This window comes from Coenobita brevimanus, chromosome 18 (assembly GCF_032717465.1).
Source record: "Coenobita brevimanus isolate Jiangsu-jjx chromosome 18, ASM3271746v2, whole genome shotgun sequence".
Classification (NCBI taxonomy): domain Eukaryota; kingdom Metazoa; phylum Arthropoda; class Malacostraca; order Decapoda; family Coenobitidae; genus Coenobita; species Coenobita brevimanus.
This window is the reverse complement of record NC_136971.1, coordinates 1,556,574-1,571,786: the sequence shown is the minus strand read 5'-3', so window position 1 is coordinate 1,571,786 and position 15,213 is coordinate 1,556,574. Positions and strand designations below refer to the sequence as shown.

At 44.2% G+C, this 15,213-nt stretch overlaps 1 protein-coding gene across 1 annotated transcript in view; it reads right to left on the bottom strand.

The window, feature by feature from the left end:
• Positions 1–15,213, bottom strand: part of LOC145391490 (transforming growth factor-beta-induced protein ig-h3-like) — a 41,570-nt gene that overhangs the window by 15,527 nt on the left and 10,830 nt on the right. The window contains exons 2-5 of the mRNA XM_080266101.1: positions 12,743–12,851; positions 12,258–12,401; positions 11,956–12,121; positions 11,339–11,399 (exon numbers count right to left, since the gene is read on the bottom strand). Coding sequence (XP_080122227.1) covers positions 11,339–11,399; positions 11,956–12,121; positions 12,258–12,401; positions 12,743–12,851 — 480 coding nt within the window. The remainder of the gene's footprint in view (positions 1–11,338; positions 11,400–11,955; positions 12,122–12,257; positions 12,402–12,742; positions 12,852–15,213) is intronic.

Here is a 15,213-nt window from a genome sequence, read left to right as displayed (position 1 = left end):
TCCCTCCGTGCCTCCTCCAAACACCTCCATTCCCTCCCTCCGTGCCTCCCTCAAACACCTCCACTCCCTCCCTCCATCACCTCCATTCCCTCCCTCACTCTCTCCCGTCATCCACTTAAGCCTGCCTCCCATTCTTCCGTATTCTGCTGACCTTAGCGTTTACCCCCTCCGCTTGTTTGTTCGTCCCTCCATGAACCCCTTCCTCAGTCACCCTCATATGTTATTCTCTCCGATAATTCTACTCTCTCTCACCCATAGGCAAAGTCTGCTCCCCTTTTTGTCCCTACTCACCTGGGATTATAATTAGGAACCTGGACGTAACATCGATTGCTGCGGGCCGTATAGTAGGGGAAGATTAGGACTGAGAAAAAGGAAAAGAGACAGATTATTTGCCTTCAAGACCCCCGATAGTAATTGACAGGCATTTATTTTGTAATTTATTTATTTACTCATTTTTTTAATTCTTACCGGTACTTTATTACATGTTTGACCTCCCAAGCTCCCAAGAAATTTCTAAGTTAGCCCTTGCCTCGCTTCTCCTTTTTCCTTTCTTTTTCCTCCCTTCCTCGCACAGTCAATAGGCATTAATCTTAAACCTTCGTCTTCCACTTTATTATAACTTCTCTGTTCCCTAACGTTATTTCTGTGCTCCTAAACCTTACCCTCTCCTTTCTTCCTCTCCTCCTTCTTTTTCCATTTTCTTTATTATCGCATCATTCTTTCTCTTTCGTCGTTTGTTCCTCTCCCTCCTCCCTCTTTTTCTTTCTGCCTTTCCTCCTGTCCCTGCTCATATTTTTCCTCTCCTCCTCCTCCTCCACCTTCCATTTCTTTCTTCCTCTCGTACTTATTTTACCCTCTCCTCTTTTTTTTTTTTTTGTCTTCCCCTTCTCCTTTTCATTTTCTTATCTCCTCTGTTTTTTCTTCCTTCCTCTCCTCCTCCTCTTTATATCTTCTGATCGTTTTCCTTCCCTACTTTTTTTTCTCTCCCCTCCTCCCTCTTCGTCTCCTCCTTTCTGCATTCTTCTTCCATTCCTCCTCCTCCTTTTCCTTTCCTCCTCCTCCTCCTCCTCCTCTTTCTCCCCTGTTTGCTCTCATTTTCTTTTCTTTTCTCTCAATTCCTTTTCCCTCTCCTCCTCGTCTTCCTTCCCTTTCCTTCATTTTCTCCTCCACTTCCTTCTCCCCTTCTTCCCTCTCCTTCATCCACGTTTATCCCATCATCCACCTACACCACCTCCTCCTCCTCTGTCTTTGTCACATCCCTCATCATTCTTATCTGTCCGTCCATACACACGCACATCCTCCTCCATTCTTCTCGCACGGTTTCTCTGCCACACCTGCTTCCTGCTCTGTGCCGTCCTTCCTCTCTCCTACACTGTCTTCTTTCTGTACCCCACTTTCTCTGCCCCACCTCGTCCTTCTCCTCCTCCTTGCTACGTCCTATTCTCTCCTTGCCTACCCCTTCAGCACTCACCCTTTCTCTGCCATATATTCTCCTCCTCTTCCTTTCTCTGCCACACCTTATTCTCTCCCTGCTCTCCCTACAGCTTCCTTCTCACCCTCTCTCTCACATACCACAACGCAAGTGAGAAATCCTTGTTGAGGCAGCCAACTTAACTGGATTCATTGAGAGAGCAATCGAATACAATCAGAAAATATGATGCTCGTCTGGTACTCTTGTATAGCAAAGAGACAAAAATTATACCTAAATTAAGAAGTAAACCATACGAGGAATGTCTAGATGAACAAACTATTTAACTAAGCGCTGACAACGAGAGACTTTTAATCCAGGTATGCTAAATATTCATAGCATGACCTTGAAAGATATAACACAACAGATTGGTCAAACTACAGAAGGTAATGTCTACAAAATTCTTAGCAAACGTTTCCAGCCAAATGAAGCCTTTTTTTCATCATTGATTTGTTGATATATGGACTAGACTTACAGTGTGGTAGATTGTGACTCAGTAGTGACGTTTTAGAGTCGCATGAATACTTAACTGTTTTCTGCCCCGTAAATTTCAGCTAAACATATCAACTACTGGATAATTTCAGACATAGTAGCTTTCTCCAGTTTAGATCAAAGAAAATACAGCCGCAGACGAGTATCTTTTATATATTCCTATTGTAACCTTGATAGGAATTCCATAATTGTTTTTGTATACTGCATTGTCGATCGTCTTCTTCCTGCCTTTTTCGTCTTCAGGGATTGGCAGGTGGTGAAATGTCCTTGAGCTGGTGTCCTTATCATTGACTCATACATTAATTAGGCTCATACCTTGCCTTAAAGAAAATGTCCTGAAATGGTAAATAGGTCTGCTCTTGTTTGCTTTTCTTTGTAATCATTTCTATCATTCTCTCTCTCTCTCTCTCTCTCTCTCTCTCTCTCTCTCTCTCATTCCGACATCTTCCCTCCGCCTCTCTTTCTGCCGCACTTTATTCTCCCTCTCCCTATCCCTCCCACACCTCCCTATCCTTCCCACACCTCCCTCCATTTCTCCCTCCCTCACCTCCCTGCCCCGTCAAGAAGGAAGGGAGTCAGCAAAGGAGAAATACTTCCTCTGGTCTCTCCGTCTCCGCCCTGAATCAACACCGTGACCCCGTGACCTGGAGGGAAGTGGGGGAAGGGGGGGGGAAGTTGAGGGAAGATAATGGGGGGAGGAGGGAGTTAAGTGGAGATAAAGGAAGGAGGGGAAATGGGAGAATGGGATGGTTTAGTGTCTTTTTTAAACACACACACACACACACACACACACACACACACACACACACACACACACACACACACACACACACACACACAACAACACACACACACACACACACACACACACACACACACACACACACACACACACACACACACACACACACACACACACACACACACACACACACACACACACACACACACACACACACACACACGCCTGGGGAATGGCAATAAGGCAGCAAAGTCCCCAGCATTAGCATCATATAACCTTCAGTCCTACACCGTAAAACTCTTGTCATTTAATTCTGTCTCACAAATTGTACCTTCCTGGCCAGATTGTTGCTTTTTCCACGACCGAGAGAGAGAGAGAGAGAGAGAGAGAGAGAGAGAGAGAGAGAGAGAGAGAGAGGACAAAGCAAAGCAAGAGAGGGAGGGAACATGGGTCAGGAACAAAGAAGCGACGTGAGAAGGAAGTCAAGAAGGGAAGTCCAGTCTAAGCAATTATAAAAGATCCTAACCAGTTCTAACCACAAACAAATCACCACAGCAGTGAATTAGTAGACGTCACTGTATCTTGTATCATTTCACTGTAATACGGGTTGTGATTGGGGTGGGAAGTGTTCGGCAGGTGTATGAGGGAAGGCAATCGTACGTACAAGCATTCTCCCATACAACCCCAGCTTAGTGTTAACAAATACAGCAACAGGAAGATGGACGAGTGGCCGAGAGAAAGTGGAGCGGGAGAGAGCTACGGAGTCAATACTGAAGAGGACGAGGAGAAAGCAAGCACTACTAAAAGGCGACACAGCGACACTATACACAAAATAATGAGTGTATGAGGATGTCAGTGGGTTACCATGGCAGCACATAACCTAAATATAAGCAATCATCACTACAGCTGCAACTACTGGGTCACAATACTTTTATACCACGAAATCCCTCATGGTTGGGACTTTAATATTTTCTTTCAGATGACCCCAGACGGTTTTATTCAGCTGACGGTGAATTTTAGAAGCCAGAGTGGTAGACAAAAACACAGGAGGAGGTGTTGTGGTGGGCCTGATGTTTCATGTGCTTAAGATTAAACTTATCTTTCCCGTAAGTTTTTAGAGCAAGCAGGAAGAAGTAACTGAGTACTGGTTGGAATTAGGCATATATCAGTGATGATGAAAAAAAGTTGATCAAGAGTGACAGGCATGAACACGAAGGGAAACTTCTAAAGACACTACATAAAGGGTAAGTAAAAGGGGCCGACGAAAGGTGAGGAAAGGGAGGGAAAGGTAATGAGCAGAAGGAGTGGGAAGGGACGGGAAGGAAAAGGAATATAAAGATAAAGTGAAACAACATAAGAGAGACATTTAAGCAAAAGAAACAGACGAAAGATAAGGAAGACAGACAGTAAAACGCTGAGGAAGATATACAAGATACAAAAGAGTGGAGATGAGAAACGAAGGGAAGCAATACAAGGTCAGAGATAGAAATAAAACATGCAGAGGAAAGATACAGGAGAAAAATAGTAAAATAATGGTGCAGAGAAACAGGGTCTGGCTAACTAGGGTGAATAGGCTCAGAATGCAGCATATATATATATATATATATATATATATATATATATATATATATATATATATATATATATATATATATATATATATATATATATATATATATAAACTTAAATATATAAACGAATAAATGATGAACACTACAGCAGCCAGTATCATAGAAGCTCTAATGATGGTCATTAACATCTCATTATGGAAGCCCCTATCTTGGGTAGGGGACCCTTTGTCTAATTTAGCCTAGGGCCCCCGCAGATGTTTATCCGGCCCTGGAGAGAGAGAGAGAGAGAGAGAGAGAGAGAGAGAGAGAGAGAGAGAGAGAGAGAGAGAGTTGGGGTTAGTGCAGTGTTTACTCCTGACGTCACCAGTCACGTGACGGCCAGACCAGACCAAGGGCGGGTAGCAACTGCACCACATCACCCCCGGCTACACTATTTATTTATACGGTTATCCAGTTTCTAAAGTATAATTGCCTCTCATCCACATCTGTTCCTATATCGTAAACATTCACGCGTTATACTATAGCTTTTCTGTATACACTCTTAGCCTCTTGATGCAGTGAACGCATTTTACTGGTAAATTATTATTTCAAGATTATTTACTTTAGGAGATCCCCTTAAGACTGTCGCAGTTACGGAAGCTGATATCGCAATCCTAAACTGAATAAAGTCGTCTGGAGATATATAAGTACACCATCGGTTTGAAGCGAAATACTAACATCTAGTGTATTATCGATATACATTACACAGGTGTTTGATATAGGCTAAGTAAGATGCAAAAGAATATTACGGCGTCAAGTACATAGCGTGTTTTTTCGATCTTGGCGTAGTACATAGCTCAGGAAGAAGCGTTACACAATAATGGATGCAACGGGTATGAAAAAGAGGTTAGAAGCTGAGATGTGCGTCTCGTTCTCGAATTAGAACAGCCACCCACTCAAGGTAGAGACGGCCTTCCATTTCAGCTAATGTCATACGGTTTTATTATGCTGAGAGTGAACCACAGGAACGTAGGGGTCCACATACTGACACAATTAAACAGAATCCCTTGACTGTCAATGATGAATCGAGTGCACACCAGGTTATGAAATAAGTGCGTCATCCTCGAATACCTTCAGCACATTTCCATCATTTTATCTTGGGCCTTATCCATGAAATGCATCTCCTGTGGAAAATATACCGGTAATTGTCCTTTGGTGGTAAAAATATATTGTGAAGGGGTAGAAGGTAATTGCACTTAACCTTACTGTAGTATTAATAAACTAGCATTTTAGTAAGATTAATAAACAGACAGATAAATCAGTAAGCAGATAAAATGGCAAATGACATGAAAACAGTTAAAGAGTGCTCTCGTCGTCAGTGTCAACCAAGCAGCGTCTCCATTCCATATCTGCTCTACATCCACGTCCTCATCTCCGTGTACCCTGGTGCTGGCGGCTCCCTTGTCATTACGAAACGCAAAAACAAAAATATAGGTCAACCTCGACCCTGGAGTGCTGCAAGGTTGCCAGATGAGGTGGGGGGGGAGAGGGGAGGCTTTCACGACAGGAATCTCTCTCTCTCTCTCTCTCTCTTGCTTTAATGCCTCAGTAAAATAAATGCGTCTGGCTCTCCCACAACAAATTATAAGAGTTGTCCCCACCGTGAGAGGGTTAATACTGGCGCCACCAACACATACAGGCTCCGATACTCTTAGCTAAACCAATTTCCCTGCCGATACTAGAGTTGCACTGAGCATAAGAGAGTTTAAAATACGGCAGTTATAAAGACAGTTCTTGGCTTTCCCTCCTCTCTCATATTACTCCACGAACTCAAACATACTTAATGCCTTCCCCAGCCTGTCGTAATTCTCTCTCTCTCTCTCTCTCTCTCTCTCCCTCTAACTTCCTGTTCACCCCCCCTCCCTCTGTGTCTGGGAAGGCCGGGTCAAGAAACGGAACAGCTGTGTGTGTGTGTGTGTGTGTGTGTGTGTGTGTGTGTGTGTGTGTGTGTGTGTGTGTGTGTTTCCCATCTGCTGTTGGTTTGTTTTTCTTCGCGTTTTTTTTGTTCAGTTTGAGAGAGAGAGAGAGAGAGAGAGAGAGAGAGAGACGTCTTATAAAAGCATCGGAGAAAAGTGTAAACAGAAGAAGCTTATGTACACACGAGCTATTAAACAAATGTAAAGAAAATGAATAGGACAGCCACTTCATGCTAAGACATTCTGAACACACACACACACACACACACACACACACACACACACACACACACACACACACACACAGCGTTTAAAAATACCAATCACCTAAACCTGAGCTGACCCAAGTCGCCTATAGGTCGGAAAAATAAGGTCAAAATTAGAGTCCTATCTTATCCCACGGTCGCGGGTCAGGTCAGAGGTGGGTGAATGAGGTCAGGGTCATATCCGGCATAGTCATTATCTCTCTTTCTCTCTCTCTCTCTCTCTCTCTCTCTCTCTCTCTCTTTCTCTCTTTCCTGACATCTTCGCTCCCTCCTACCTCCTCTCCCTCCTTCCATCCCTTTTCACACCTTCCTTCTCTCTTCCCCTGCTGCACTTCCTTCTCTTCCTCTTGGCTCCCTCTTTCTCGTCTCCTCTTCCTCCTTGCTCCTTCATTCTCTCCTTCTCTTCTTCCTCCTCCTCTTCATCATCAACATCATCATCATCATCAGCAGCAGCAGCAGCACATGTAGTAGCATCCTACCTCTCCCTTCCACAGTACACTTCCTCTCCTCCTTCTCCTCCTACTCTTCTTCTTCTTCTTCTTCCTCCTCCTCCTCCTACACTTCTCCCTCCTCCTCCTCCTCCTACACTTCTCCCTCCTCCTCCTCCTCCTCCTCCTCCTCCGGCATAACTCCAGGCTGACTTTCTCTAACCTGACCTCACTATAACCTGTCTGTTCCCTCCACCACTACCAGCATTACCCCCACTACCAACATTTACCACAACTCAACTACCACCATTATCACTGCTTCCAACATTACCACCACTTCCACAAACACCACAGCTACCAACATTATCACCACTGCCAACGTAACCAATATAAACATCATTCTTTCTCCCAGCAACACCACCACTACCAACATTACCCTCAGTGCCAACATTACCCCCAGTGCCAACATTTCCACCACTGACAACATAACTACCAGGATTGCGACATATTATCAGGGGCTTGGGGATTTACTTAACACGTCTTCCTCGGCGATTTATTTTGCCTATTGCGCTTAAATTTCGTCTTGTATGTTACTGATACAAACAATACCAATCACAAGGAACTAAATACGCTGACTATTAATCCTCCCATGGTCTGAACGGTGCTATGATGTATTCCAGCCAACGACGGACGATTTTATTCAGCTGGGAGTGACTCGTGGGGCCTGAGAGTGTTAATACTGACATCATTAACCCTCTTGGGCCAATCTATCTTCCTATTCCAGCTACTGAGAGACGATTTCATTCAGCGGAGTGAGTGTGATAAATAGTTCGGCTACTACTACTACTACTGCTGCTACTACTACTACTACTACTACTACTACTACTACTACTACTACTGCATTCATAGTTACTCCTACCCAGAGATCTGCAGGAGCCAGTGGTGTTATACTGAGAGGAAAATTACTACCTCCAACGTAACCACAACAAGTACTGTACATTATGGTGCTATTGCCATCATCACCACCACAACTACCAGCATCCTCCTTTCGCTCGCATCCTCCTGCACGTCACCTTCCCTCCCTCCTTCCTTCCCTCCTCTACGCATCTATTCCTCTTTCTCTGCTGTAGTGTGTTCATCCTAACTTGCCAAAAATTCCTAACCTTTTTCATCTTGGCTAATGGTCAAGTGTACTGGAGTCTGACTGGGCGATCGACTCAACTAATGACGAAGGCGACTCGTTCCTACCTCATAACTAAATCCCTCTCTCTCTCTCTCTCTCTCTCTCTCTCTGTCACTGCAGTTCTGGTCCATTGCGTGTCCACCCCTCCCACTCTCCATCCACCATCCCGTTATTGTAACATCTTCACTAACTGTCAACCTCTTTTCCTCCGGCTTCCTCTTCCCTCAAGCCTCCTTCCAGCCTCATTCCCTTTATTTCATCCTATTTGATCCATATTTCTCCTTTCAAAGTTTCTCTCACCTAACTCGCTCTATTTCTCTCTTCCCCTTTCATCCATTCTTCCTGTCTTTTCCTACTTCCTCTTTCCTCTAACCCCCTTCCCTTATCATTCCCCTTTTTAACTCTAGGTATTCTTATTTCTCTTCTCAACAAAGGTATCTTCCTTCCAGTTTCACTTCTTTTATTTTATTTCATCCTTCTTTTCTATATTTCACTTCTCTTTCCATACTTCTCTTCTCTTCCTTTCTCTCAAACCACTTTCCCTTTTCCTTTTATTTATTCCGATTCATCTTTTTATCTATATTTCTCTTCTTCATTTTTCCTCCTGTCCATGTCTTTAACCATCTCTCTTTCTCATTCGTCTTAGGCTACTATATATCAACCTCTGTTTATATTTCTTTGTCCACTCAACCTACCTTCCCTTCGCTCAAACCTCCTTCCCTTCTTCTTCTAGACTTCTGTTCATGGTCATCATCGGTGAATATGTATGCTCTCTACCGCATTCGACTACAAAATATCACCTTATCTCTTTCCTATTTTACTTTAATTTGCGTAGCTCCTGAGGGTTTCAATGTATGTGAACTTTATATACCTATCTTTATGTGCATCTAAGCATGATCAAAGCCTTTTCACACACAACTTCTTTGCCTGTTGCTACATTTGTCAGTTTCATTCGTCATTCTCTGCTTTTCCACTTCTTACATCAGTTTCCTTGATATTTAAGTTCTTTCCTCCTCCCATAGCAGTCTCCCTAGTTTATATACCTGTCTTCTTTCCTCTTTTTCCACTATCTCCTTCTTACACCTTCCTCTTTCATTCACAAATCCTTCTCTTTCCCTCTTCTCTCACCTGCCTCTTTCATCCACAAATCCCTCGTCTTCCCTCTTCTTAAACCTGCCTCTTTCATTCTAAAATCTCTCTCCTTCCCTCTTCTTAAACCTGTTTCATTCATTCACAAATCTCTCTGTTTCCATCATCTACCAGTGCCTCCACGCCCATCTCCCAAACAGAAAAACCCGAGTTCAGTTCTCAGGCTGGTCAGACCCTCAGGCATAGTTTGTTTACGCCATGCCCTGTTTACTTAGCGGTACAATTGGTAATCTGGAAGTAAAGCGGCTACTCAGAGTTATATTTTAAGGGAAGTTTGGGACCTGGTAAAATATTTGTGTGCATAAAACCAAAGACTTATTCTCTTCCTCCGCCACTCTTGTTCCTCTTCCGTAAATATTTTCTGTTACTGATTCCGTTGTGTGTGTGTGAGTGTGTGTGTGTGTGTGTGTGTGTGTGTGTGTGTGTGTGTGTGTGTGTGTGTGTGTGTGTGTGTGTGTGTGTGTGTGTGTGTGTGTGTGTGTGTGTGTGTGTGTGTGTGTGTGTGTTCATCCCGTCCACCTGCCGCCTCCCGTTACCGTCAACTCTTCCAGCAGCGTGCGCTCGCCTGGAGTCACTGAACTCACCACAAATATCAAGTCATTAAATCTTCTTTGCCTTCGAGATAACGTTACATAGCGGTGACTGTCCGTTGTGCATTATTTTTTATCATCTTGTAACTCCGCAAAAGTAGTCAGTAAATATTTCCTGTTCTCCAGGTTACGTTACATATCGATAACTGTAGTCAGACTTGTTTTTAACTCCGTCGCAAGAACAACATGATCTTTTCTTGTCCCTTTTACTTGTTGTTATTGTTGTTGTTGCGCTCAAAGCATTAATCCTGTTGTACCCACTTTCACAGGGTGTACTCCTTTGACACCTGTCCACTCCCTAGCACACTTTCAGCTCCTTTTTTCTTTTTTTTTTCCTCATGAACTTTTCTTTACGCCTCCTCTCGACGCTTTACTTCTTGGAGAATGGTTTTGAGATAAGTCTTCAGTGCACACAAATTACTAATTCCACAACATCCATTTACACAGGGTACATACACTCTCCTGCTCCAGCCCCACCGCCCACCATCGCACCCCAACCCATATATTCGTTTTTTAACCAGATCCATTTCCTTAGACCCGCCTATCCCTTTGATGGCTTTACGGCGCGACGCAGGTCACGCGATCGAAGAACGTGTTCGTTCATTAACTTGTGATTCTTGCGTAATATTTATGAAGTGAAGCTGGCCTGGGCTGAGATTCACAAATACACTTACCATCAACTCCCTGTCTTAACTAATTTGTTTTCCAGGAAAAGGAAGGAAAGGCGAATGCATTAACACCCCATCTGCCTTGTTCGTATTGCAAAACAAATATCAGATACGAGATACAGTTGCTCCTAATCTTGTGAACCCAAGGGCTGGGCAACAGCAGATGAATGAATGATGTGTTGACTGGCATGAATGAAGACAAAGGCTATTTATAAAGATGACAGGATGATACGATGAACCGCAGGGAAGGAATTGATGCGGAAAGCTCAGGAAAAATACCGATGAACAACTGACAAAAGGGAGGCATGAGCAGCGGATACATATTTAACTATCTCGCTACTGTTACTCCCACCAGACGATTTTATTCAGCTTTGGCGAGGCTTTTCGAACTCGTGTTAGATAAAGCATTCACTAACCCCTTCACTACTACAGGTGGGTCCGAAGTTGAATAAAATCGTCAGGTGAGAGCAGGAGAAAGGTCACAGGAAGATGTTAATGTAAAATAAAGGACTGCAGACAATAAAGGCAGTAGGAAACGGAAGGGTGGTGTCTGAGTCCACTGATTAATGATTCTACACTGCAATGGATGACCAGTTTTGGGCTTTTGCTGCTTCCTCCCTTTTAATTTATTGTTCCTAGTCTACAATCGAATGGCCTATAACACGATTTGGACCCAGCCTCGTGTCCCGGAAGGAAATCTACGTGACGGAAATAATATACAGTATGTGCATGTTAAAAGGGGTTGTTATTATCTGTTTCCCTTCGTCCACAGAGCTTTTCACTCATGTTACCTCTCTCTCTCTCTCTTTCTCTCTCTAACACTTACCCCTTCCACCACTCCCTCCTCCTGCCGAAGTTGAAGATGTTGAAGGTGGGTCGTGGGCGGCCTGAGAGGGAAAAAAATAAGTCTGCCATTAAACAACAGAAAATAGGAATCCATTTACATTATTGATATCGTGTTAATATCGGCAAAGTCTTCACTAAATATCATACGTGACTATATAAAGGCGTAATGTGCAAAATAAATCGCTTAGGAAGAGGTGCTACGGAACTTAAAAAAACACTTAAGATAAACCAGTAGGATCAGAAACAACACTACCCCTTCACCTCGATGAAGTATTTATTGCTATCTTCAGAGAAAGAGAGAGAGAGAGAGAGAGAGAGAGAGAGAGAGAGAGAGAGAGAGAGAGAGAGAGAGAGATTTCGTAACACCTCTTCTTTGGCGATCTACTCTCTTGAAAATTATCGATGGAAATTACGTCGATAGTAAGGTGACAGAAAGAGCTTGCACGATAATGTTACGGTGGAATAAGCTAAATAAATCGCTAAGTAAAAAGTGCTACATCTCTCAAATAAGGCAAAGTAAGAGTTGAAAGATCACCCCATTCACTGAGTCACGATCCTCTCTCTGTCTCTCTCTCTCTCTCTCTCTCTCCTACGTACCGAAGGGGCGGAAGGGGTTGAATGGCATGAATGGAGTGTAGGGGTGAATTTCCTCCACCTCTCCCCCCTCCACCTCCGCCTCCTCCTCTTCCTCAGGGATGGGGTTAGGCTCCTCGAAGCGGGGTCCATCAGGCCGCACTCCCTCCAGGTCACCGTTTATGTGGATCTGAAAAAGTTATGTCTTGTACACCAACGATTCCAATATCTTTTTTTTAGCCCGTTATCCGAAGCTCAGAATATAAACACACACACACACACACACACACACACACACACACACACACACACACACACACACACACCTTCAGTCCGTCGTCCACGCCCTCCACGTCCCCGAAGGTGCCAGAGATAGCTTCCACGTTCTCCAGGTCGGCCGGAAGAGAGACGCTGTGTTCTGACGTGGACGGCTTCCTTGTACGGTAGAACGGCGGCATCGAACCCTCAACCTGAGGAGTGGCCAAGGGAAGAGGGTCAAAGTCGGGCCGAAACTGTTCTCTCTCTCTCTCTCTCTCTCTCTCTCTCTCTCTCTCTCTCCAGATGCAAGTGTTTACCCTCAACAGAACCGTGAGGAGATGGCAAGAATACAATTATTAAGAACAATCCCAAGTTCAATGCCTTACATCTTTTTCGAATGTGAGTATAATTTTTCCAGCTGTATCTTATGGCCGCTTCTTTGGCATAGGTAGATGGACAGATAGATAGACAGACAGATATAGATACAGAAAGATAGATAGATAGACAATTTGGACAGAAATTGATAGACCGGTAAATAGCATCTGCAACTCACCACATCCTCTAGCCTGCTCTGCACTCTCTCAACGGCGGTGTCCAGGGATGAAGCAAACTGCTGCATGGTGTCCCTCAAGTTGCTGAAGTCGACGCGGCCTCCCCAGTGTCTGCAACACAGCAACACAAATAACATCATGAGAGAAAGTCCTGTGCAACTGTGTAGGGTGCGTGGTCCTTGGGTCAGGCCTAAAAACTGGCACGGCACTCTATGGCAGATCAAATTTTTCCTTCTCTCTTCGCAGTTATATATGTCCTTGACTTACACGTTTTTGATGGAAGCTCGAAGGAAATGGGAAGAATGGTGTAAGAAAGTGTGGGATAGGTTGACTAGGAGGGAGAGGGGTTGGAAAGGGAGGGAGGGGTTGGAAGGGACGGGCGGGAGTTGATGCAGAGGGGGTGCAAGAAAAGGGTGGAGGGGGTTGTTGAAGGGAAGGGAGGGATACGGAGAAAAGGGTGGGGGAAGGGAGTGAACAGATCACATATTCTATCAGTTGACCCTCACTTAATGGCCATTAGGAAGAGACATTAACACCTTCAGTCAGAGGATGTATTTTGACTTTACCTCCGGACGATTTAATTAACCTTCTGTTTGACCTCTTACAGTGAAGGGGTTAACGAAGGCTGTGTCTAACTCCTGCAGTTTAAAAAAGGGTTTCCTAGACTAAATGAAATCGTCCGGAGACAGCAAGGAATAAAATGAAATATGTTATCAGACTGAAGAACACACACACACACACACACACACACACACACACACACACACACACACACACACACACACACACACACACACACACACACACACACACACAAATCTACTGACCTGGCAGCGTAATTCAAGCCTCAAAAATGCAACACGTGACGCGACAAGAAGTCCACGCCAAGATAAAAAAAAAAAAAAAGTATGGTAACAGGGAGAACACCACAAAGCCGACATCCTCTGGCCAAAGGGATTGTCCTACATTTCCAACACATAAAAGGCAGTGGCATATTTCACCCCATTAAAAAGATATGACAGAGGAGTGACATTAATAACATGAGGACAAAGAACCAGTGTTTCGGCCCGGTGCGGTAAACAGGGTAAATGGAGGAAGTGCTTATCATATCTGGCAAAACACACTGCTATTATACTCCGACCTGACTCCTAACAAAACAGTCCTACACATACACGCGCGCTCACGCGCACGCACGCACGCACACACACACACACACACACACACACACACACACACACACACACACACACACACACACACACACACACACACACACACACACACACACACACACACACACATACAGACACACACACACACACACATTCAGACACACACAAACACAACCCATAACAACACAAATATGAAATAACTCACACAGTGACAAAGACAAGGCACACACACACACACACACACACACACACACACACGAGTTTCCAAGAAGAAGCCACACAACTCCGGCAGGGGTGGGAGGTGGAAGCGGCAAAGGGAAATGGAGGGAAGGGAGGGGAGAGGGAGGGACGGGGAAGGTAGGGGGGAGGGAGGGAGGGGAAGAAAAGAGTGGATGAAGAAGTGGAAGAGTTGGGTGGACGCAAAGGAGGGAAATGGCAAGAGAGGGAGAGAGGAGGAGGATGGGAGAGGAGGAGTGAAACAAGAGGGGGTAACATGTCAGGAGAGGAAAGGCGAGGCAGAGAAAGGAAGAGGGAAAGACACAAAACAAGAGGAAGGATCAGAGAGGAAGAGACAAGATAAGACAGAAATGAACAGAGATGACAGAAAAGGAAAGAAGGAAAAGAAAGCTGGGGAGGAACGGAGAAAGGAAAAAAAAGAGGGAAGAGAGAAAATGAGATGGAAAGAGAGTGAAATGAGACAGTGAGAGAGAGAGAGAGAGAGAGAGAGAGAGAGAGAGAGAGAGAGAGAGAGAGAGAGAGAGATAGAACAAGGATGGAAGGATCATGAATGGCAGAGTGAGACAGAGGAAAGAAATCGGAAGATAAGAGACAGAAAATGGAAAAAAATAAAAGAGACAAAATGGGAAGGTAAGAAATAGAAGGCAGACGAAATGAAACAGACTAGAAAAGACAGGCTTAAATGCAACCTGAAAAGGAAGAAAAGATGTGAGAATAGGGAGGGGGTCGGAAAGGTGGAAGGGAAGATGAAAATTAAGGGATAGTATAGAGAGGAGAAATGCATGGATGACGTACAGTGTTTTTGTATTTAAATCTTGCTTATTATTTTGTCTAGAGGCGATTTTTCGAAACTACAAGGGTTACATACAGCCTACGTAAAGCTTTCACTATCACGGGCTCTCCTAAGCTGAATAAAATCGTCTGGCACCAACAAAAATAAACTAAAGAATTACAGTACGTCGTCACAGTGAAAGGGTTAAGGAAGGAGTAGACGATGGGTGAAGGTAATGAAGGGGGAAGGGAGAGAGGGAAAAGAAGGAGAAAAAAGTGAAGGAGGGGGAAAA